General features: G+C 46.3%; 1 protein-coding gene across 1 annotated transcript in view; it reads right to left on the bottom strand.

Moving 5' to 3' along the window:
- Nucleotides 1-203: 203 nt before the first annotated feature.
- Nucleotides 204-22,680, bottom strand: part of CD151 (CD151 molecule (Raph blood group)) — a 42,643-nt gene continuing 20,166 nt past the window's right edge. The window contains exons 2-9 of the mRNA XM_053946481.1: nt 18,821-18,942; nt 13,318-13,421; nt 12,176-12,367; nt 7,656-7,730; nt 5,096-5,200; nt 4,089-4,244; nt 3,112-3,198; nt 204-2,342 (exon numbers count right to left, since the gene is read on the bottom strand). Of these exons, the coding sequence (XP_053802456.1) occupies nt 2,283-2,342; nt 3,112-3,198; nt 4,089-4,244; nt 5,096-5,200; nt 7,656-7,730; nt 12,176-12,367; nt 13,318-13,401 (759 nt within the window). The 5' untranslated portion in view covers nt 13,402-13,421; nt 18,821-18,942 and the 3' untranslated portion in view covers nt 204-2,282. The remainder of the gene's footprint in view (nt 2,343-3,111; nt 3,199-4,088; nt 4,245-5,095; nt 5,201-7,655; nt 7,731-12,175; nt 12,368-13,317; nt 13,422-18,820; nt 18,943-22,680) is intronic.

Below are 22,680 nucleotides of genomic sequence, written 5' to 3'. Positions count from 1 at the left end.
AGCTCTCAGGGGGGAGCAGCCTGCAGCACCCCACAACACATCATAACCAGGCTGGCAGGGGCAGGGATGTGAAGCAGATTCTCCCGAGCTTCCTTCCCTGCCTGGTCCCTTCATTCATCTTCTCCAGGAGCTGGCTCCTCAGCAGCAAGCCAGAGAACTCATCTGGCTCATGGAAGCCCTTCAGTTGTGCCACACACAGTCAGTACAGAGTCTTAAGCTTTATTTTTCTATTGGCCAGCAACTTAAACTGGGTTAAAAAAAACACAAAAGCGATGAATATTGTTACACAGAGAAAAAGTATAAAACAACTCAGTGGACAAAAGCCAACTTACTGTTTATGTCTCGTTCTTCCTGGCCTCTCCCAACCCTGTACAATGTGTTTGAAGGGAATGGGCAAAGGCAGCTATGAAGATATATTTAAGAAATCAGAAATATTGCTTCAAGCAACATGCTCCATATTTTCCTCTTAGTTAGTAGTCAATACTTGTTAAGGAACTCTACTATAAAACAAGAAATAATTTAGAGATTTCTCCTTTAGATCATTACAGAATAATTTAGATTTCTTTCCTCTCTTTCTTACTGTTGTGGAACCAAGGATACACCTCAGTTCCTCTAAGTCTCATTCTGCATTAGTTGAGGATTATTTCATAGGACTGATAATGGAGGAGTTTCAGATTGACCTGCTCTGAATTTTAATGTGTCACCCTTTAGCACCAGTCCACGATTTCTGCTGTGTGAACCAAAACCCCCACAATGCTGCAAGACCCTTTACTGGTCTGGATGTTCTGCTTATGTTGGCTATCTGCTGTCAGGGGCTCAGCCAGCACTGCTAAAAGGCCAGAAGAGGGAAGAAATTTATTTATGAAGGGTCTGAGCTTGTCTTCACTGCTCAGAAACTCCCCTTTCTGCTGCTTCATGAGTGTAACAGGCATACAAGGAAGGAGAGAACAAGACAAGAGGAACACAAGATCCTGTGAATTCAGGCTATGATCCTGTTGGCACCAAGTCCATGGCAATGTCTGTGTCCTGTGTGTGTCCAGGACCCTAGGGCAGAGACAATATTTAATTAAAACCTATTCCTCAGCAGCAAACAGCTAACCCAGCACTACCAATTTACCAAGTACACTGGGGCAACTAGTTGAAACTGACTCTCCTGACTTTCTTGGCAGTAACCAGTAAAGTGAGCTTCAGACAAAGCCAGAAAACCCTCAGCTGATTAACAAGCTATTTGGAGGCTGAAAAACATTGGTGTATATCCATTTCCTGCCAAGGGAGGTAAACCTGGAGGTGTTAGTTAGAAAAATCAAACCAAGGGAACCTCTCAACATGTAACAGATGAAAAAGGTATTTCCACTAACTGAGCAGGCCAAATGGTAGCAAGATATGGCAGCCTCACAAAAAGACCAGTTATTCACCAAACCTCATCAGGGAATAAGGAGGTGGAAATGAGTCCTCACTCAGGATGGAAACCAGTCAATAAAACAGACTAGACCCAAAAAAGGCAGTCCATCATCTTTGCTCCAGAACTGTTAGGAAGCAAAAGGCCTCTTGTGGCTCCTAATGGCACTGTGTTGGAGGAGGCTTCAAGGAAGAGAAGGAAGCATTGCTGAGAAATCCTAAGGCACCCACAACATCTTGGCAACATAAGTGTCACACCTAGATTTCAGCTGCACCAAGTTGTGCTCCCAGTCGGCTGGGCAAGTAGCTCCTGCCCCCAGTAACTAGGCAGGCATCCTCTCTGGCGGAGAACAGCTGTGTTAGGATATTGGTGCACACTTGGCAGGAGGGAGAGAGAAATCTTCCACATATGAGAAGCTCAGCTCTGGCTCCAGCTCAGTGCAGAACCATCATCTGTCCTCACAGCCAGTGCCCGGTACTGCTGAGCCGCTTCTCAGGAGAGCAAACCACGATTCTTCTACAGCATCCTGATAGCTTTGTGTTGGCTCAGGAGAAGCCTCAAGGGAAATGGCCTTGGATAAATCTTGCTTTGTAGTTATATCAAGGGACTGTTGTGCTAAAGCTTCTAGCAGAAGATCCACAGCATTTTGTTTCTTGACACTGAAGAGGACCCGCTGAACTCCCGGCTGCCTTGTACACAACAAGGAGGGTGGCTTTCCCCAGAGGGGCAGGTAAGGCAGTGCATGGTTCTAAAGGCATTCAATTGCAAAGCCAAGTCCTCAAGTTACAGACACTTTGGTGGTGGTGGTGGTGGTGGAAAGTGGTCAGGTTTGGCAGGTGCTAAGGGAAGTGGCAGAGGGGGAGCAACAGAGCTCTCACAGCTATTAATACGGTTCTGACTTTAAACTCTTGTACAAGCAGCAGGTGAAAATCATCCCAAAGATCTACAGTGTAAAGGGAAGAAAGAAATACATGAAAACCACAGACTGGATGCAGTGGAATCAGCAACTTGCAAATTAACAGTTCAGACCCACACTGGAGTGTCAGGCAGCTCCTGCCTGGGGATAACACACCCCAGAGCTTGCAATAGGCAGCAGGAAAAAACAATCTGTGCTAATCCTTGTAATTAACCACCAGCAGCTTCCTGGAGTGTAATTTGGCTGCTTGCCAGAACAAAGGGGAAGATGAGGAACTCCCAGACACATCTGCATCATGAAAACAGAATATCCTGTGCCATTACCTCTTAAAATGAGAGTGCAAGACATTCACATTCTACACCTTGATTTAACACCCACTCGTAAATCACTGAACACCCACAGGGCTGTTCTTCAATATGACACAGCTGAAGGAAAAATTCTGGGTAACTCGAGATAATCCTTAGGATCCCGGGTGCAAAGGTCCCTGCTGCAGGGCAGGCAGTTATGGGACACAGCCACAGGAGGGCTTCCTCGGGCTGCCGAGCCATGGCCTCCCACAGGCCCGGAGAACAACTCCTTCCTTCCCCGGCCCTGCTGGATATGTCACCTGCAGGGAATTCACCAGACTGGCACAAAGACTTTTGCTTTGAACCTGGTGAATCCTCAGGTCCCCGAAGTACCTGGCAACTTCGTGCCAGGCAGGGAAGAGCAATAAAACGTCATTTTTCCATCCCTAAGCTCAGGAGTTCCTTCAACTTCTGCCCAGTACCCCAAAACTCCCCTCAGCCCTTTTTACCTGCACACAAGCAATGCTGATGCCCACCGCCCCGATAATTTTCAGATGCTCTTGAATGAAGTTTTCCAGCTTGGTAATGCAACCACTCTGCAGGGTGAAAGGAGGGACATGGAAAATCAGCTCCATTTTAAACTCTTGCTCATTTTAATCCAATGTTTGTGACCCTTGAAGGCAGCACTTTAAAAAGTAGTGTCTGTGAGCAATCTCTTCCCCCAATATCTCTGGAAAAGCTAAGCAGATGATGTGAACTGCATCACGCCTGGTATTGCTCAGGACCAACTAGCTCAGGAACCTCTGAACAAACCCAAGGTGTCTGCTGGCAGTGCAGGAGAAATGCAGAAGAACTGACCACTTCACACACAGAGTGTCATTCTTCTCTCAGGTATGTGGAGAAAGATTCACTCACTCACTGCCTAGCTCCTGCCTGGAGGGCATGTTTATTCCTGTGAGGCCAAAAGGCCAAGGAAATGCTGCTAAGTGCATCCAGAACCAACAACCTTAACATAACTGAAGCCTTTTAAGAGTAAATTCTTCCCACTGCTATTTATTACAGTTTGGTTATTGAGTTTTGGTTTGAACCTGGAAAGCCAGGCTCTGTCTGACTCTGCCCTGCAACTGTCAATCAAGGACCAGAAATATCTCCATTTGCAACTCATGCAGTAATTCTAACCACAGGAAGCTGTGTCAAATGTAGGACTTGCATCCAAATCTCTTGTCAGAACTAACAACCTCTCCTGCTTCCCCCCATAATTAATGTACCCAGTGGTAACAAAGATAATTATTTTCCTCTATATCTATATATTAAATAACAGTCTACAAAGCTGAACAGTCAGCTAAAGTGAAATCTACATTCCAAGGAATGTTACTGACTTTGAAGCCTACTGACAGTTTGCAGTAATAACCCAACACTGTCACTCCCTGCCCACCTCCTTTACACACTTTGTGACAGGTGGCTCTGAAGCCCTTCTGCTCTTTACCTCCTTGTAGATGTTGGAAGGATGGTCTCTTCTGCCACAGAGGTCAGTGATTGTCTTACAGCAGCTGTCTGGGACTTTCCTCCCACTGGCCTCTGGAGATTTGATCCACAGGCTGTCGGCCCAGTCCGTGTAGTTGTTGCTCCCACAGCACTTGAACTGCACACACAGAAAGCAAAGGCTGAGCCTGCAAGCACTGCAACCCTTTTCTCCTCCAGCCTCCCACATCAAGCCCTGCGCTTCACCCTCCTTTGCTGACATTCCAGCTATCTCATGGGTTTGTTTTTTTTATCATTATTAGTGACTTTTGTGTTAAGAGTTCCCCAAATGGCCATTTAAATATCAAGTTCATCCATCCTTCAGCAGCTGTGACTTTTGTTTACTGCTGGGACAAACTGTAACCAGAGTGCACCTGCAGCTGCCTCAGCTCATAACTGCATGTTAATGATGGCAACAGGGTAAGTTTAATTACCAGTTACCATCACAAATGCACCTGCTATGGCACTATGCAAAGAGCAGTTCCTGTGCTTTGGAAGTGCCTATGCACAAGGGCCTTTTCTGTGGGAAAACCTGTCAGAACTGTGGTCACCCTAACCTGAACCACCCCTGAGCCAGGTACAGCGAACAACAGTGGCAGGAGAGTTCTTTCATTACATCTTGCTCTGCAGGGTACTGAAAAGCTTAATGAAAAATGTCAGCAATTTCTCCAAAGCCTTGAACTGGGAAAGCAGAAGCAGCTGTCAGAGTGACTTGGCAGCTCCAGTTCACTGGGAGCAGTTCAGATATCATTTCCCCAGTGCTACTGGTCATGCAATTCAGTGATCACACCATGCAATTCTGCCAGTTGCATGGCTCAGGCCTTGCACTTCACCCAATTTTGTCTTGAATCAGATCATACACTCAGCTTATAGAAGAAATACCTGCAGGGTGGATGTCAAGAGATGCCTTTTGTGTGCTTGGTTTTAAGCCCTGAAGTTGCATTAATTCTCTTTGCCTCCAGAGACACTCACCTCCTGCTGCAGTTTGTCCACTGCACTGGTAACACTCTCTTCTCCCTCCTTCCGGTACTTCTGGGTCATGGTGTTCTTCAGATTTTGTTTCAGCTCCAGGCTCAGCTGAATGAAGGATAAAATCACAAGGCAAACTCACTCCTCAGAACAACCCAAAGAACGACCCTGCATACATTCCATTGCTTTTGCTCCAAGAGGAGGATGGAGAACCTTGTGGAAGCTACAGCTTCCTTCAAGATTGTCCTCCAAGGCTGGACTGGACAGGCTTATTTCCAAATGATTACAGATCAGACCTCTGTTTTAATAACAGCAGGGAGGTGCTTTGGGATCAAATTTCAACCTGTGTTACATCCCCACATGGCTCCTCACCTCGAATGTGCAAGATTGCCAAGACGTGCCTGCAATGAAAGGGAATACAAAAGCGTGCCTGCTTAAACGTGAACATGCCTGTGAGACCATGTGCAGTCTTCTCCCTCTAACACCTGTAAAAAAAAATGCTAAAAATTTTTTGGAAAAAATACAAATCACTCTGTCCATGAACAGGAAGAAATCAAGAGTTCTTGGCATGACGGACTAAAGCCACATAGACCAAAGAGCTCTTGTATCATCTTGAAAAAAGATGCCACAGGAGGGAATTAAATCTGTGATTGCAAAAATCACTGCAAGGCCTTTCTAGATAATAGAGAGACAAAGTCTGATTTTGCAAGAGCAGAATTTCTGAAAGCATCATCATAAACCACTGGCATGTTCAAGTGACTGGATTCAAATACTTATCTCTATGGAGACTCTTTTAATCTAGCTGAATTCTTTTCACCCTTTGCTGTCAGCCAAGAAGTGCCAGAGAGCCACATTCTTTTTTTTTTTTTTTTTCTCCATACTGGTTCATGCAGCAACACTGCTTTAGTCCAACACCTTTGAAATTCCAAGGTTCCTATACCAATATAAATAATGCCAACATGCATTTTAGATGGGGTCAATGGAATAAACCACTGAGCAACCTCTTTATATACCTTTTATCCTACACAATAAGTAGTAAATGAGAGGTCAAAATCTAGTTATATTAAACTGTGCAAAATACATTCTGGAATTTATTCTCCCTTTGAAACACTGCTTTCTCCAATCCCAGGTGTCAGATGGGGACAACACCTACCTCACAGAGATGATATGAGGCATCATTCATTAATATTTGAAAAATGCTTGGAGATCTTGGGCTGGGAAGCTCTATGGAAATGCAAAGGATTTAGCATAATAGAAATAAAGGAAAAGGTTCAGCAAGGAAGGCAGAGGCAAATAAAGAGGAGAGTCCATTAGCAGAATTATTATTTGGGAGAAAAGCAGTTACCTGCGGGCCCACGGGGAAGAACTGCAGCATGGAACAGAGATAAAGAACCAGTTTAGACACACACATGCAAACCTTAGATACCAAAGCAAGGGCTGAAATAAAAAGAGTGGCAAACAGAGCAAGTAGCCTGCAACCAAGAGAGAAGTGGGATTTATCAGCCAGAGGGTAAAGGGATGTGCAGCTGTTGATCAGAGATGCACTCAAGTGATCTAAAGCACTCAAGGGTACAGTTCTGAATATGCTGTCCCTTATTTCAACCCAGGGATCAGCTCCACTTCATCCATTGTCACATATGAACCTCATGCCTTTGCACAGATGGATGGACAGATCCTGACTTCCTGCCATGCCTGCCAGGACTGATCTTTTCCTGTTAAATATGCACATTCATACTCCAGATCCCTCCTGACAGGAGCCAGTATAGTTCTTTGGGTCCTTGCAAACCACCAGTGCCCATCCAAGGCAAAGCACAGAGAAAATGGAATGGCAGGGAGTCCTGGCAGTGAAGTCAACAAGATGGGATGTTCAGCTCCTTTTCAGACAGCCATTTGATAACAATCCTAATTTGCCACTTCCAATCGATTTCCAGACATGAGAGCAACTTTGCAGGCTGTTTGTGACTTGGTGATTAAACTCCCTTTGAAAGCAAAGTGATTAATTAAGCTCTGCTCTCAGCAACTGCAAGAAGTGCCAAGCCAGACCTGCAGGTGTTGAGAGCCTGTCCTGTGTCTCCAGCCCCTCAGCTGTGGTGCTCAAGTAAAGCTCTCAAAAAGTTCTTGACCTGAAAGGACCTCTCAGCTGGTCCATTCATTACCTTCGCTGGATGCAGCAGGAACTGTTCCTGTATCCTGAACACGCTAAAGTGGCACTAACGTGATTTCAAGTTGTTTGTGCTATGCCTTGAAGGCTGTCAGGAGAGTCCCTATATCTACACAGCCTCAAAAACTGTCTTCTACAAGGGTCTGCAGAAAAACAGGGCACAAAGTGCACCACAGGAAGGAGCTGACCAGCAGGGCTGAGCAGCCCCTTGGAGTAATGACCACCATTTGTCAAGACCAGTAAATAATCCAAGATCTTTCGTATATGAAGGGGAGTGAGTAGGTGAACCATGAACAGACCTATGTCCCAAGCATCCAGGCAAAATTTTGGCTGGAGAAATGGTATGACAACGAGCTGTTCTCTCTCACTTGTTTCAGTCTCCAAGGACTAATGTCCACTCACCTGCTGGTAGTAGATATAGGCCAGGATTCCTGCAATGATCTCCAGGAGAAAGATGCATAGCAACAATATGAAGTACTGTAAAATAATAGGAAAAAGACATTAGAACAGAATATAAGGAGATGCCAGGAGACAGCTTTCCTTTACCTGGTAAAATGCCTGACTCTGTCCTCGCTGATGCTTTTCTGCAGCAGTGTTCAAAAGCAGAGGCTGGGATTAAGACTTCAATCGGGTAGGAAAGGAACAATCCCACAGATTAATAAAAACACCAAACCACAGAATAACTGAAGACAAGCAGCAGCAAGTGTAAGTTTAACTCACAGAGCCAGAGGGATATAGAGAATGGAAAAGTGCAGGCAACCAAGGTAAGATCACTGTACAAAAGAAACCTAGATAGATATCCTAATGACTACACTCAGTATCATAGAAAGCATCTGATTCTGACATCAACACAAAAAAAATTTAAACTTTTGCTTCTTTTGACATTGTTTAGGGCATTTCACCAAGTTACTAAGGAGCAGTGTATGTTATAAAGATGACTCAATAAAGCCACAGAGGGCCCATTTCACCAAATATACAGCACAGCAGCTAAGTATAAAGCACCATTTGTGCTCCCAGTGACTTCTGCAGGGCTCAGCCACAGGCTGAGGGGCACTGTAGAAGTGGATGGACTTCAGCACTGGGACTGTATGTGCTCCTGCAATGGGCTCTAGATGGAAAAGCTCTGGATCTCAAAACCAAAGTGAGAAGAACTCTTAGAAGACTAATAGGAGAACATGACTATTTCCTAAAATGGCTTAGTGGCAATTAAGTGAAAAGGGTAAATCCTCCTTACCACAAGGAGAATCAAATGGGCAGTACAAAAAACTGTTTGGGAGCCCTGTTCTATTCACAAACAAATAAGAAAGCCAAACCCATGAGGAATATGTGCAGTAGATTAAAAGGACTAGGCAGGCCTGAAGAGCCAGGGTGATGCACCCACTTCCTGCTTAGGGTCCAAGACAGCTTTTCAGGGAGAACCCCTCTCCTGACAAACAGCCCCTGCCTTGCTCATGGTCAGCAATGAACAGTTTCTTTACAGATCCAGGCTGTTCTGTGACTGCTATTAAATTAATCTTCCAGTAGATAAAGCTGAAGAAACCCCAGTTCCAGCCATAACAAGGACCTCAAGCTAAGTTCCTGTAAGAGCTGGCTTCCCCAGGACAAAACAAATAAAATATCTCCCATTTTCTGTTTTACCCTCAACCTTAAGAAAGGTCTGTTACCAAGAGACGAAGCAAATGGCTCCCTACAAATGTAACTGGACATCGAACCTGCACAAAAAAGGATGGTGAAGATCTGGACACAGCAAGGATGCCTTCTGTTGCACAAGGGTTACACCCCCACTGTGCACTCTTTTCACTAGGTATTTCCCTGCCCCTTCTGCAGGAGTAAAATGACACAAACACTCAGGCTTCCTCCTTCACCCATGCTGGGCTTCAGCAGCTGCAAAGGAAGGACAGCTGGGTTTTATCTGCAGACCACGTTTTAATCTGAGCACACAATCTCGGCCTTTCACTCCCCTGCCCCAGGCTCTCCCCCGCAGCTCTCCGCTGTACAGGGTACCCATTCATCCCAGGGCAATGAGTCACACACTGGAGTGCAGGATAGCTAAAGGCTGCTCCCAACACTCCCAGGAGGCTGAAAAAGGGCAAGAAAGGGTTGGCAGCCCTTGACACAACGGCTGGCTCTCTTTCTTTGGGACCTTGTTACGCCTTAACTGACCCAACATTATTTCTCTGCCAATGAGGGGCAGGAGGATGGCAGGATGCTGAGAACAACCAATGGACTGGAAAGCTTATTTATTTTTCCTTGCTCTGTGTGATGTCAGATGCATTCAGGTAGAGCTAAAGTTATGTCACCACAAGCTCTCTGCTCACTGTGCTGGCTTACAGTGGATAGAAACAAACACATATCCAGCAGACCTTAACAAATCTGAGTCACAAGTAAAACCTTGTGAGGGAGGTTAGTGCATCTACCCACCCATGAACCCAGCCTGTCTCTGCTCATACACTCCACCATTATCTTACTCTCATCGTTCCCTCAGGGACACTTACAGGTATCATGCTGATATAGAGGAGCAGCAGCTTTCACTCTGGACACACACAGCTCTTCCTGCTCTTCAGCTGTAGCTGCAAGGCTTTCCTAGAGACCTGCTATGGGAGTACGCCAGCTCTGGCTTGGAACTGTAGGGACACGCCCTACTTGTTTCCCAAGTCAGAAATGTGTGATCACCAGAAGCTCTCTAGCAAACACAAGCCTGGACCTGGGTGGGCTCTCAGCAAAATTTACCCTGGCTCTAGCGCCAAGACTGAGTCAGGGCTCCTCAAGATCTCCTCAAGATCTAAAGAGCCCAAATTCCATCCAGTGAGGTACCAAGTGTTAAGTGTGTCTTCTCTGAATAATTATCTGGAGACATCTTTCTACTACCTGAAAGGAGACAGATAGCAATGATACTCCTAAATCAGCAACCTCACTTCATTGGAAGGGTTCCAGGCTGAAATGCAGCAGGAACAGAAATCCTAATCCATGTGAGTTGTCTTCTCCCTGTCCAAGGTAGCTGACTAGAAAAGGCAGTGTCAGGGACCAGGCCTGAAGAAAGTCACCTTCTCTCTTTATAAGCAAGGCCTCCTATTTGACAGGTCTTTCCCAGGACTCCTGCTGCATTTTGACTGAAGTGTGATATAGCAGTGGTTTGTGTCCTTGTAAAGAGCTGGACTGCAGCATCACAGCCAGCCAGGCTGTAGATCCACTGCCTTGCCTGCTCCTGGAGCCAGAGAAACTCCACCTCTCAGGCTGGCTGCCAAGCCTCAGCACAGCACATGGTTAAGGAAGGCCAGTAAGAAATGACAGAAAAGTAGCACAGCTGTCAGTGATGAGCAATGAAATACTATGAAAAGCCTTGAAGTGGGCTCATAAAACTCAGTTACATACAAGGCAGAAAAAAATTTCACAGCTTCCCAAATTTTCAAGAGAAAAAACATTCTAAAAACCAGATATGTATTTTACAAACAGCATCCAAAGCTGTCAGTAATTGATTTTTAAAAGCACCAAGGCAGCACTAGGGAGAGCACAGCTCTGTGCTGCTTATACTGCTCCCTTGGATATTTACATGGGTCTCTTGTACAGAGGGAAAATGGGACAGGCTGGCACAGCCCCTGGGGTGACTGTGAAGCTGTCAGGATTACTGTCTGAGCTCAGAGCTGGCAGAGGCCCCCAGCCAGGCTCACCCAGCCCTGGCAAGCACAGCCCTGTCTCAGATTACTCAGGCCAACAAAAGCAGAGCTCAAGCAAGAGGAGACAATAGGTCTGTCACAACCAGCCACTCCAAAAGGACGCGTGGTGTAAGGAGACAGAGTGACCTTTTATTCCCAAGAGACAATTATAAATTTTCTGTGGCAGAATAACAAAGAAAACTCCACTGGATTTTCATACATAGCTTCTGGCTGAGGGAAAGAGACAAAGGGAGATCTCTGGCATGAAGAGTCAGTGAAGTAAAGCCAAAACCAACTGCTACAGACCAGGAACCCACTGAACAAGCATCAGCAATGCACTCACTGTGTCTCCCTCTATATTTTATTCTCCCTCCCTGGCCCTACACTCTGCCTCTCACAGGGATTATCAGGTCTGCATAGCAGTGAAGCATCAGGCTTGCTCACAACTCTTCTTTCTGTTCCTCTAGCCAAACTATAGCGGAGAAATGGGGTCAGTCAGGTGAACGAGGATTTGCAAAGGGAGGAGCTGGTGGCTGAAGTATTTTTTTCTGTACCTGTGAAAGCCAAGATCCAAGGATTGTTATTTCAGTCACTGCACTCACCACTGCAGCCCAGACACTAAAACAGACTGCTGCCACACTACAGACTGAAAGGGAGATTTGAGAGGGAGTGAGCAAAATAGAAACCTCAGGGCTGGTAAAAAACTTCAGTGTAGGTGGGTGAGCAGGGAGCTCAGGAAGTAACACAGAGAAAGCTGTAAAAGAAGCAGCAGATTATCAAAATAGTATGGCTCTTTTTCGTGGAAGTAAGAGTAAAGTAATTTTTTTGCAATTGAAGAAAATATTGGAAATTTTCTTATCTTTGACAACCAAGTGAAAAAGTGTATTAATCTGGCTTGAACCTAATGTCATTAAAAGGTAGTTTTGTTACAGGTCTCTTGTATTTTCCTCCCTCTTCCCATTTTCCAAAACAGAATATATAATGGGCAAGGAAAAAGGAAGAGACAAAAGCCACAAGATTTTCTACTGAATAGTTTCAAATAGATGTTCTCACAAAAGCACAGGTATTACAACTACACTTTTTACTCTTGACTCATGCAGCACGCTCTTTGTGTGGATGAAAGAAAATGCTCCTGTCCCTTGGGACATGGACAGCACTGCTGTCAGGAGCTGGAGACCTTAGTGATACGTGCTCTAGGACGAAAAATAAGGCTGGTGCACAACACAACCAAGATGCTTCCCCCAAATAAAACAATCAAGCAAAACTCACCACTCGTAGCAAATTCCGCCGCTCTTTGAAGGTGGCACAGCACCCAAGGATGCCAGTGACCATGACCACCACACCAGCCACCACCAGGATATAAGCAGTTGCAGAGTATGTGCTGGAGGAGAGAAGGCTGATGTAGTCACTCTTCTCAGCCAGGGTCCAGGTGCCCACTGCCATCACAGCCCCTCCAGCCAGCTGGGGAGAGAGAGAGAAGCAAGCAAATGAAGGGCATCTGAGGCATGAACTTCCTCACCTCCCAGAACAACTGGACAGGGGCAGCAGGATGTACCACAGCTCCATCAGCTAGCCAAAGATGATCTACATTAAAAGATGGACTCACTGGGACTGGAGCAGGTCTTAAGCTTCAAGACACCCAGTTCAGCACCCCAGGTAGCCTGAGATGGAAGCTACCTAAACCATCCACCTGTGTACACCAGTTCATACTCAGAGCAGAGTCTTCCCAAATGTAGCCACGCTGGGTTTTGGGCAAATAAAACATGTCACATATGTATGACCAGCCTGACTGGCTAAACTAACCCTTGGGACAAGTGAACACAGAGAACCCAACCACATCCCTAGCAGTCCCCTCTCTCTTTGTAAGCCTTCCGCTTCCAGAGGGTTTTAGGCAGCTTCTGGTAAACTCAGATAGTTTTTCTTAAAGGTCTGATCTGGACACTCCATTGGTCTGTCCCATGCACTGAAATGAAACACAATCCTTTGGCATCAGTAACTTCTGTGGTGGAAAGTATGACTCTAAGAAGATCCACTCTATCTAAGAAGGTGTGTGTCATCTGCCAGCACTCCCTTTGCCATTTTGAGAGGAGGAATGAAAAGACAGTGGAGCCCTCAGGCTCCCGGAAAAAGTAAACCAGGTGAAAAATCAAGGCTTATTTTCAGGCTTCCTGTAATTTTCTCTATTTGGTAACATGACCTAGAAACAGCCATGTGCTACTGTGTCAAGCCATAACTTCTGCAGCCTGAGCAGCCAAGCCCAAGGGGTGACATTTCACCAACAGGACAAAGGCAGTGTCCTATTGACATAGGCACTTCTTCCCAAGACTCCATTACACCCAAGATTTCTGCACTCCTGACACCAAAATTGCAGTGCCACCTCATTGCCTCTGACACAGACTGAGTTTTCTTACCCAGAAAAAGAAGTTGAAGATGAAGAGAAGGTACTTCAGACAGATGGTCCCACATGTTTCCTTCTTTTCTGTATACTCACGCATCTTTCTGGTTCACTAAGTTCCTAAAAAACAAAAACAAAAACAAAAACAAAAAAAACAAAACAAAACAAAACAAAAAAAAAACAAAAACAAAAAAAAAAACCCAAAAAAAAAACCAACCAACCAAAAAAACCCCAAAACAAAAACAAAAACAAAAACCAAACAAACAAACAAAAAACACACACAAAAAAAACAACAAAACAAAAAAAAAAACACCAGGAAAGCTTGAGTGAGTCAGTCATCACACCACTTCTCCCAGAAGGTCAGCATTACCATCCTCCTCCTGCAAGATCTAACACTCGCAATCTTTTGAAGTAAGCTGGTGAACAAGCCATTCAGCTAACTTCAGGGACACAGGACAGTGTTTGCCCGGATAAAGAGCTCTCCTGTCCATTTGGGTGACACAAGATCTTGCACAGTCCCAGGCCTGTTCTCCAGAAAATCCCAGTCTGGCTTCTGACTGCAGCCTGTAGCTGCTGTTCTGAAGGTGGCAACAGAAACCTTGGTCTCTGATATTTATGGAATAATCTGTCTCCAAATAATAATATTTTCTCACTGGCATTAGTTACAACTGTCTTAAATAGATCCTTCTCTGAGTTTGGGCTATTTTTGATCATTACAGCTGTAACTGGGAACACACTTGTTACATGTTCAGATGTCCTATCCTTTTTGAATCCCTGTAGTCTGTTGGGAGTAATTAATTCTCTTCTTCACTGCTTACTTTCCATGGCCCTTCTCACTGCCTAGCTGTCCCCCAGGGCACTAAGAGACTGTCCCAGCTACTAAGAGGAAGACACACAACCCTTGGCTTCATATGATCTGACAGCATAAAAATGCCCCTGCAGATATGTAAGGAATGGGATTTTGTTGTGAGTCAGTCCCAGTGCAGTGTTACATATCTGCTGCATCCTGGAGCACGTTTTGCAGAAGTGGGTCTGCAGCAAGCACATCTCCATGTTACTTCACTGCCTGTTGTTCAGACCTCAAAGTCTGAACCTCTCAAAAAAGTATTCTCATCACTGCCTGACCAGGCAGACAGGACAAAAGCATTGCACAGAGTATTGCTGCCAGCATCACCTGTGTGAGGCAGGATGCAGAAGTGCAACCAAATCCTCACCACTTGCATTCAATTAAAAAGTCATCTCTTTCTTCTCACACCAGCCAGCAAGGAATGATGCAAACATTGTGCACCAACATCAGAGTGCAATGTTTTCCTAAACCAGCAATTTCCCTGGAAGCAGGGAGACAAACAGCCTCTACATTTTTCCAGAGGCATGGAGTTCATGCTTAGTTAAAATAGAAAACTTCTTCACACAAGTGATGCAAACTCCCTCCAGGGACCCACTGCAGCTACACCCAGCCATGCAGTACAGACTCATCTACCTTGGCAAAACACATGACAGCAAAGAAAGTGAGAAATAGGTACACACAGCCAGGCTGCACATCAGGTGACTATCAGCATTGTCTTTGCCACCACACTTCTAATGTCTGGCTTTAGAGCCAGATGAACCAAGGCTGGGAACAGCAGTTGCCCATTCTGCAGCATAATTGTATTTTATTTGCAGGAAACTATTTACTTGTGCTTCATGCCAGCCCACTCAAAAGCCCCAGCCAGGCCCATGCTTTAGAAACTAACAAGTAAAGCTAACAAGGAAAGCAAGAGTGTGAACATGCCAACAGTCCCACCCATGCCCATCCCCGTCACCATTTCACAAGAAAATATTTTTCTCCAAAATAACATCTGGAAACAGCAGTTGGCAGCAGAATGCTGCTTCACTGGCAAAGGGAGCAGCTCTGAGGTGGTGGCATAGATGAAGGAGAACAACTCTTCAGAGTTATCTCCAGAAGAGATCAGAACCTCCAGCAATGCTCAGATTAATTACCATGTTGCAGCACAAAAGGGCCCCGGGCTTTGGGAAGGAATGGATGCTGCTGGTACTGTATACACTGACCAGGCTTGCAAATTCTCCATGAGAAGACGCCCCAAGAACACAGCATTCATGGAAGGTGACAGATTTACAGTTCCCAGAGGCTTCATTAAGCCACAGAACAAGAATGGCAACAGCAAGGCAGCCATACACACCTGCACATCTCAGAACAGGTACCTCAGCCCAGATCTGAGAGATGCCTTCCAGCAACAGTTCTTATGGCCACCCCTTCTAACATCAGGGCTGTATGCAGAGGAACGTGCACTGCAGGCTTGCAGAGACTGACCAGGGGATGATAACCATGCTTTCTGTCCTTAGGCTCCTTGGCCCAGTTTCCCTCTTGCTCCCTAGGATTTTAGGAACCAACCTTCCTTCCATCTATCCATTTGTCCTCTACATATCACCATAGAGCTGGTGCTGGGCCCTAGCAAGGGATACTAACTTGTCCCTCCTCATCCATCCAAGAGCTCAGAAATCCCAGTCACAGCTCCATCTAGTCCAGGGTGAGGACTGGGCAGATGCACAGCTGAGACTGCACTTGCATCAGATGACAGACAGTCTGAAATCCCCCTCAAGACTGCAGGTCCTGCTCCACCCAGCTCTGGGTACAGGCCTTTCAGGCAGCCTGGCTTCACTGCTGGCAGGAGAGGATATTCCTGTTTCCAGAAAGCTGGCAGGGAACAGCTGCAGGTTTATACAGCAGGGTGAATCACCAGGGATGGCAGACCATGAATCAGAAAGCAATCAGGGCTGTCTCCTGTTTGATCTATCCTTCCTAGCCAGGAGCAGAGCTGATGGCACTGGCTGCCTCTGCATGCTTAATGACTCATGAAGCCAACTATTTGGGGAAAGGCAGCTCTCCAGACCCTCTTTCTGGAAGTCCTGTTTGTGCTCCTTGCCTCACACAGGGTGATCTGCTGCCTCCCATCACCTGCAAAGACATGGTTAGGCTTCAGGGAGCTATCCTGGTCTTCAGGGAAAGCAAGAGAGGGCAGGAGACTACAGTGAAATGCTTTTCCCAAGGAGCCCTGGCAGTGGGAGGGGGGAACCACAATCTGCTTCCCAGGCTTAGGGTCCCTTCAGGCTCTGAGCCTCATGGTCCCAAAAAGCACAAAGGTGTTGATCAGTGTCACAGCACCAGGATGAATATGGGGGCCTCATCCTGAATTCACTGACATAGCCAGGGTCTCTTGCCTTCAGTCATCCTTATAACAAACCCTCAGAACTGATATGAATCACTCTTAAAACCAGACAAGAAGCAGCAACAGTAATTAACACACATAATTCTGTTCTATTTTAAACATTGAGGAAAAAACCTGTTCTGAATCATTATCAATAAATACACATGAGCTCTCTGATGAACAGGAAATGGAAAGCTCTGCCACAGGGGTATATTTACAATTACATAAAAACATTATTAATTAAACATGAGCTTCATAAGTACTTTGCTAACTGAAAAAGTGGTTAGAAGACTAAAAGTACTTCCATAGTGAAGTTTACTTGGTCCAGTCCAAGAGACAGTAGCTTCATCAGCAAGTTAAATTTCAGCAAGCAATCAAGGAATACAGGCTGTGAAATTTAGTCACACAATGGAAAGAAGTGTTTTTATGGAAGTCACAAGAATCAACAAGAGGTTCCTACTATGCCCACACACACTACAACAGAAATGACAGAGAGAAATAATACTCTAGGGAAAACAAAATGCATTAAGCTGAGAGGAAAAACAAGTGACATAACCTGTAGATGAAAAGGAGGGGTAACAGTCTGAAGATTAATTCAAGAAGCTGAGAGTCAAACAGCTTGAATCCAGCTTCCCACTCTGACATGGACTTTGTGCATAGACTTGGGCAAGTCCCTCAGTCTGACCCTTGCCTCTCTCTTCCTTCCTAGTGCAAGACCCTCATCTTTCTCTAAACCCAGTGATTTTATGAGGATCTGCACTGAGAAACTCTGCTGCTGGAGGAATGCCAGCTGAGAGGCATCACAGGCTCCAGGTGACTGGCAAATTGGCAAAAGCCCGACAGAAACACAATTTTACGGAATCAAAAGTGCTTTCGACAGCAAAGACTACTTCAGCCAGTGAACTGGAATAACTTCTTTTATGATTAGTAGAATACATACATATAATGAGAGGAATGCCTGGTAAAGCAATTTTGGCAATAATTTATGCAGCTTGCTGGTTTAAATACATCAGAGATTGAGAGATGCTAACAATGAAGTATATGAGTAACAGTGAATAACAGTGGAACAACAGTGGAACAACAGTGAAGCAAGGAGGAACCTATACAAACATCGTGAGCTCATCCTGCCCTGTGTGACTGCAAGCCACAACCTCCTAGGAGGGTAAGAATATACAGTGCATGACTGCCAGGCAAGGCTGGGATCACATGAAACATGAAACCATTCTGTGGTCTGATTTTCTTGGGCTCTCATCCTACCATTACTGAACCCTTAGGACAAACTGGACTACAAGAACTCACCAGAAGCTGAGCAGTATGGCTCCAGTTCTGGGTGCTGAGCATCTGGGAACACAAGCACTGCACAGACAACTGTGAGACCTAAAATTTCAATGGCAGGACTTGCTCTGTGTGTTCCACACAACGCCAGTGTATTTTTCTTTGCAGACCCAAAGGCACACATAGGCACACATAGCCCAGCTCAGAAAGTAAATGACATGCACACACACACACTCTCCTGCTGGATAGACATTCATTTAGTCATCCCAGACACTGCTTGGTACATTTGCCTCAACTTGCACAGTAACAGCACTTAATTAAACAGCAAAGAAAGCCAGGCCTGCAGGCTTTTTCTGCATAACCTGCCCTAAAGCAGCATGTGACAGATGGGGAAGAAACAATGCCAAAGAAAATTAATAGCTCCCAGGCCATTAAAAGCATCATTATTTAAAAGTATTGATTTTTGAGTGATAGCAAACAAATTGGTACCCAATACATCAGTGACAACTATTCCACAAGATAACTCATACACCATAACTTAGATAACTTCCAACATCTTTACCAAAGCACACAAGAAAGACTTCCTGCAGGAAATCCCACTGCATCTGGGGAGGGAAATGTTCCACTGGAGACTATCTGAGCTGGGCCAGATAACCCTGGCAGCCATCAGGAAACAAAGCAGACGTCCTTCCCTTGGTATGTGCAATGCAGGTGTGGGCCAATAACTTTAATCTTCAGCAAACTCATTGACATTCTTTGTCAAGGCTAAACTCTAGGCTTTGAAAGCATGACCTCTCTTGAGTTCCCTCTCTGTAAGATGAAAACATTACCACTGACACTTTACCTACCCCACTGAACATCCTCAGAAAGGGTCTCCAGCTGTTTCTCACCTGCCAGAAAGCAGCTAAAAGTAATTTAAGTAAAGCCTTCCCAGGAGAGGAATTCTATAGCTTGCAGGTAAAGAGGTCAAATTCACACCTTGTGCCATTATCCACCCCAAAGTGACAGCCAACATGGATCAGCAGTCTTGACACTGACCTTTTACCACCAAAGCAGGTGACAGCACCAGTGCAAATGCTCAGTCCTCTTCAAAAGCTTTTTTTCCACCCCCTCTCTTCTTGCTGGCTCTAGTCTGCTGATGGATTTAAGAAAGGAGAAAGCTGAAGGAAAAAAGAAGAGAGATGGAGAGAATCATGAACTATGCCAAAGACTACTCTGAAATCAATATATGATTATATGCTTTGCCATCAAGCCCTTTAAGTAGAGAGCACATGATTTCAGAATACCTCTTATGAATGAATGCATTTGATTAAACTGCAAAGTGTGCACTGGATAACAGGAAAGAGTTCAACTGCAGCAGGGGGTGCATGAACATCTTCTGCTGGTAGAAAGCTGTCAGAACAGGTTTGTATTTCCTGCTGCATCCTGTAAATGCTGATATCAATTCTGTCAAGGCTGTGTACACAAAATGACAGCTCATTCTGGTGCAAAAGGCCTGAAAGCAATTCCATGAGAAAGCTCAGAAGATCCTTCTGTGCAGTGCAAAGTCCTTCTTGGTGTTAGCACCTTGAAGTGATCAAGTTTTCCATCTGGTCATGGGCAACCCCACCCTCTCTCCTTCCTCAGCTCTCCCTTCTGATGAAGCCATGTAGCCACTGATAGCCACACTCCAGTCACAGGATTCATCCCATCAAAATTCAGTCATGGCAAGTAGGTTGTGGCTTTCTAGCAGCACAGTGGCCTCCAACTCCTCCCGTTTGTTGCCCATACTGAGTGTACCGGTGCAGAGACACCTCACCTGGGCTGTCAGCCACATCACCTTTTTAGAAATATCCTCCAGTGTACCCAGCACATGGCAGAGCAACAGGCTGAGGGCCCTTGCTAGCACTCCATCCCTCTAATGCTGGCGTGTCATCCCAGGGCTTGTCATTTCTGTGGAGGCAGCTAGGCTGCATAAGTCTGCTGTACTAGAAATGGCCTCCAGCATTCCCTCTTTCCCCTGCTTTTCTCAGGTAGAGGGTCCCAAATTAGCACAGTATGGACAACACACCTTCTTTTATAACCAGCTTAGATTACCCCTGCTTCCATTCCCTATGAAAAATGATGCCAGTAAGAGCCAGAAATGTGTTGATTCACATTACTACACAGCCTCTAGACCACAAAAACATCTCTTCAGAGAAACAAGTGGAAATTCCATTTCTTGCACCACTGGAAAGAAGGCCAAACAAAGTTCTTGGGTTTGTTAATTAAAGGTCATATAAGAGAACTTTCTGAGGAACTAAGGAGAGAAGAAAAGGCACAGTCACCTAGAAGGCAAGCAATAGTTCTTAAGAATCCTCCTGAGGCTGGGCCCAAACTCTCCAAGACCAGTCCCAGTGCCCTGCCCTTTATTCGTCTGCTTCATGCAGCTCCCATGCTCCTGGCTTTTCAGAAGGGAAAGCTGACCCAGGACACAAAGCTCAGTGCTTTGCTTTCCATCTCAGTATCTTGGAACATGCTGCAAAGCCAAAGTACTTGTGCCTTGGACTGGAGAGAATGCAAAACACAAGTCAGGCATCCACCGAGGAGGAAAAGCTCCTTCTAAAGAATTGTAATTTAAATTTAGGGGGGAGTGGGAGGGCAGGCACACAGAACAGATTTTGGTCAAAATCCCTCCTCCTTGACATCTCTGGCAGACCCTGCTTGACACTACCTCTTGACAGGGAGAGCACTTTTCCAAAGAACAGAGAGGGTAAGTTTGTTTCCATTCTGGGAGGAATGGAGGGAGGATCTCATATCAACCGTCTCTGATCAACAGTCTATGCAACATCTCCATGGGCACATGACAGCCCTGCTGTCACCCCTCAGAATGACTGCCAAATCCCTCTTTTCTTCTGCCCGAGCTCAAGGTGCTGTGTTTTTGTTATGAATAAATTTAAGGTCTAATAATTTGTTTGTATATTTAACCTTTTGTCTGTTTTTTCCACAGTTTGAAAGTTCGCTTGAGTGCATTCACTGATTCTACCCCTGTTTGTATTTTCCCTACCTAATGCATTTGCCCTTATCCCCGGTTCACACTCCGGTTGTATTCCCCTAAGTTTTAGTTTATTTCCCTAGTGTTAGAACCCCTTTTACCTAGTAAGTTAAACCCTCTTTGTCCCCTTCATGGCGTCGGGTAACTCAGCCGCTGCTCCCTGAGGTGACTTCCTGATTCCCAGGAGGCCTAGCTCGTGCTGCATATTGATTGCCGGACCCCAGCAGAGGACTAAAACTGAACTCAAACCACAAACCAAAGTAAGAACTGCTCAACAATCCACATCTACAAGACAGAGAAGTCTCAAAGAATCGGAGAAAGCCTTCAACATCCCTGGAGCCGGTCGCCGTGACTTGAGAAAGGTCCGAACGGAGTCACCACCTTAGACCCCTTAGACCAACGAGCCATAATTGAGTCTCTGGATGTATCCTCCGAGAGTGGAGACTCTGACCCTGCCGGAATCGACAGGATCGTCTACCCCTCCTCTGGGACGTCGACTCACCTGGGAGTAGCGGCGGCGTCGCGAACCCCGTACCCCCGCCCCCTTAGGCTATCTTTTAAATAAAGGCCTTACCAAGAAAGGAGCACAAGGTCTCCTGACCCTTTTATTAATTACAACAATTTGGGGGCTCGTCCGGGATTGGCCACGCCCACGAGGACCCAGGAGGACTGGCCATCCGCCTCAGACCCTCGGGGGACAGCCGGCCACATCCGGACGGCAAAGACAGCCTACGGGGAGAGTCGACGGCTGAAGAGCGCCGGATTGGTAAGACCTCCGGCGGTGGGATACGGGAGGCGAGTGAGTGTGTGCGCGAGTGAGATGGGGGCTGGCAGCTCGGATCCCCGAGGTGAGTGAGGACCCCTAGTACCGGGGTTCCGGACTCCCGCAAGGGGGCCGTCCGGGAACAGGGGGAAGCTAGAGAGGCCCGAATCGGGCCCAGTGAAGCAAGTGAGACGCCTCCCTCAGGGGTTAGGTGATTAGCTCCCCTGACTCAGTTGTGAGGTGGAGGGAGGGACGACCTGGGCCCCGCTAAGACCTAGCCTCATGGGAGGTACGGGGAGGGAGTAGGGGCCAGGGAGGGCCCCCAAGATCTCCGCTAGGACCTGACCTCTAGGTCAGGACCCAGGAGTGCTGGAAGGGGATAGCGCTACCCCGTTGGGACCGGGCTCTGGGTTTCTGGGAAAGGGGGAGTTAAGGACTGGGGGAGGGATTAGCCTGCTAGGACCTCACTCCAAAACTTCCCCACCCTAGGGGTTGGCTGTTGGAACCCAACCTGAAGGAGAAGGTGTGGGGAGGGACCCCTAGATTTTATTTTAGTTGGTGTGGTTCCCCTATCCTCTTGTGTGTGTGTTTGGTTTAGTTTGTCCAACCCTCTGGACAGGTAGAAGAGTTTTAAGTGGCGGTGAGTTGACCTGCAGACCCCAGGCTAACCCGGGCTCTCGGGATCCTGGGGAGTGTGAGTCGGGCGCAGTCCAACCCTCTGGGCAGGTAGAAGGGTTTTAAAATCGTGGTGTGTTGACCTGCAGACTTCAGGTTAGTGTTTAGGTACCTGGGGAAGTGTGTGCGTGAAGTGTGTTCCTTCGGGCAGGTGGAGGACAGCGTGTCAGTGTGTTACCTGCAAGCCTCAGGCTAACCCAGGCGCTCGGGACCCTGGGGAAGTGCGAGTCGAGCGCAGTAAGGATTGAGGGGGACTGCAGTTTTGTTTTGTTTTAGTGGATTAGGTAGAAGTTTGGTTGAGTGAATCAGTTGTTGAGAGAGAGATAAGTTATAGCCTAATTTGTGTGGTCCGTCAGTTGATTTGTGCTTGGGTAAGGCACCTTAAGAGTTTTTCTTGTAATACCCTCAGGATGGGTCAATGTACTAGCAAAAGAAGCTCCCGTGGTG

This window comes from Vidua chalybeata, chromosome 6 (assembly GCF_026979565.1).
Source record: "Vidua chalybeata isolate OUT-0048 chromosome 6, bVidCha1 merged haplotype, whole genome shotgun sequence".
NCBI lineage: Eukaryota > Metazoa > Chordata > Aves > Passeriformes > Viduidae > Vidua > Vidua chalybeata.
The sequence above is the reverse complement of the archived record's forward strand: the minus strand, read 5'-3'. Positions and strand labels throughout refer to the sequence as shown.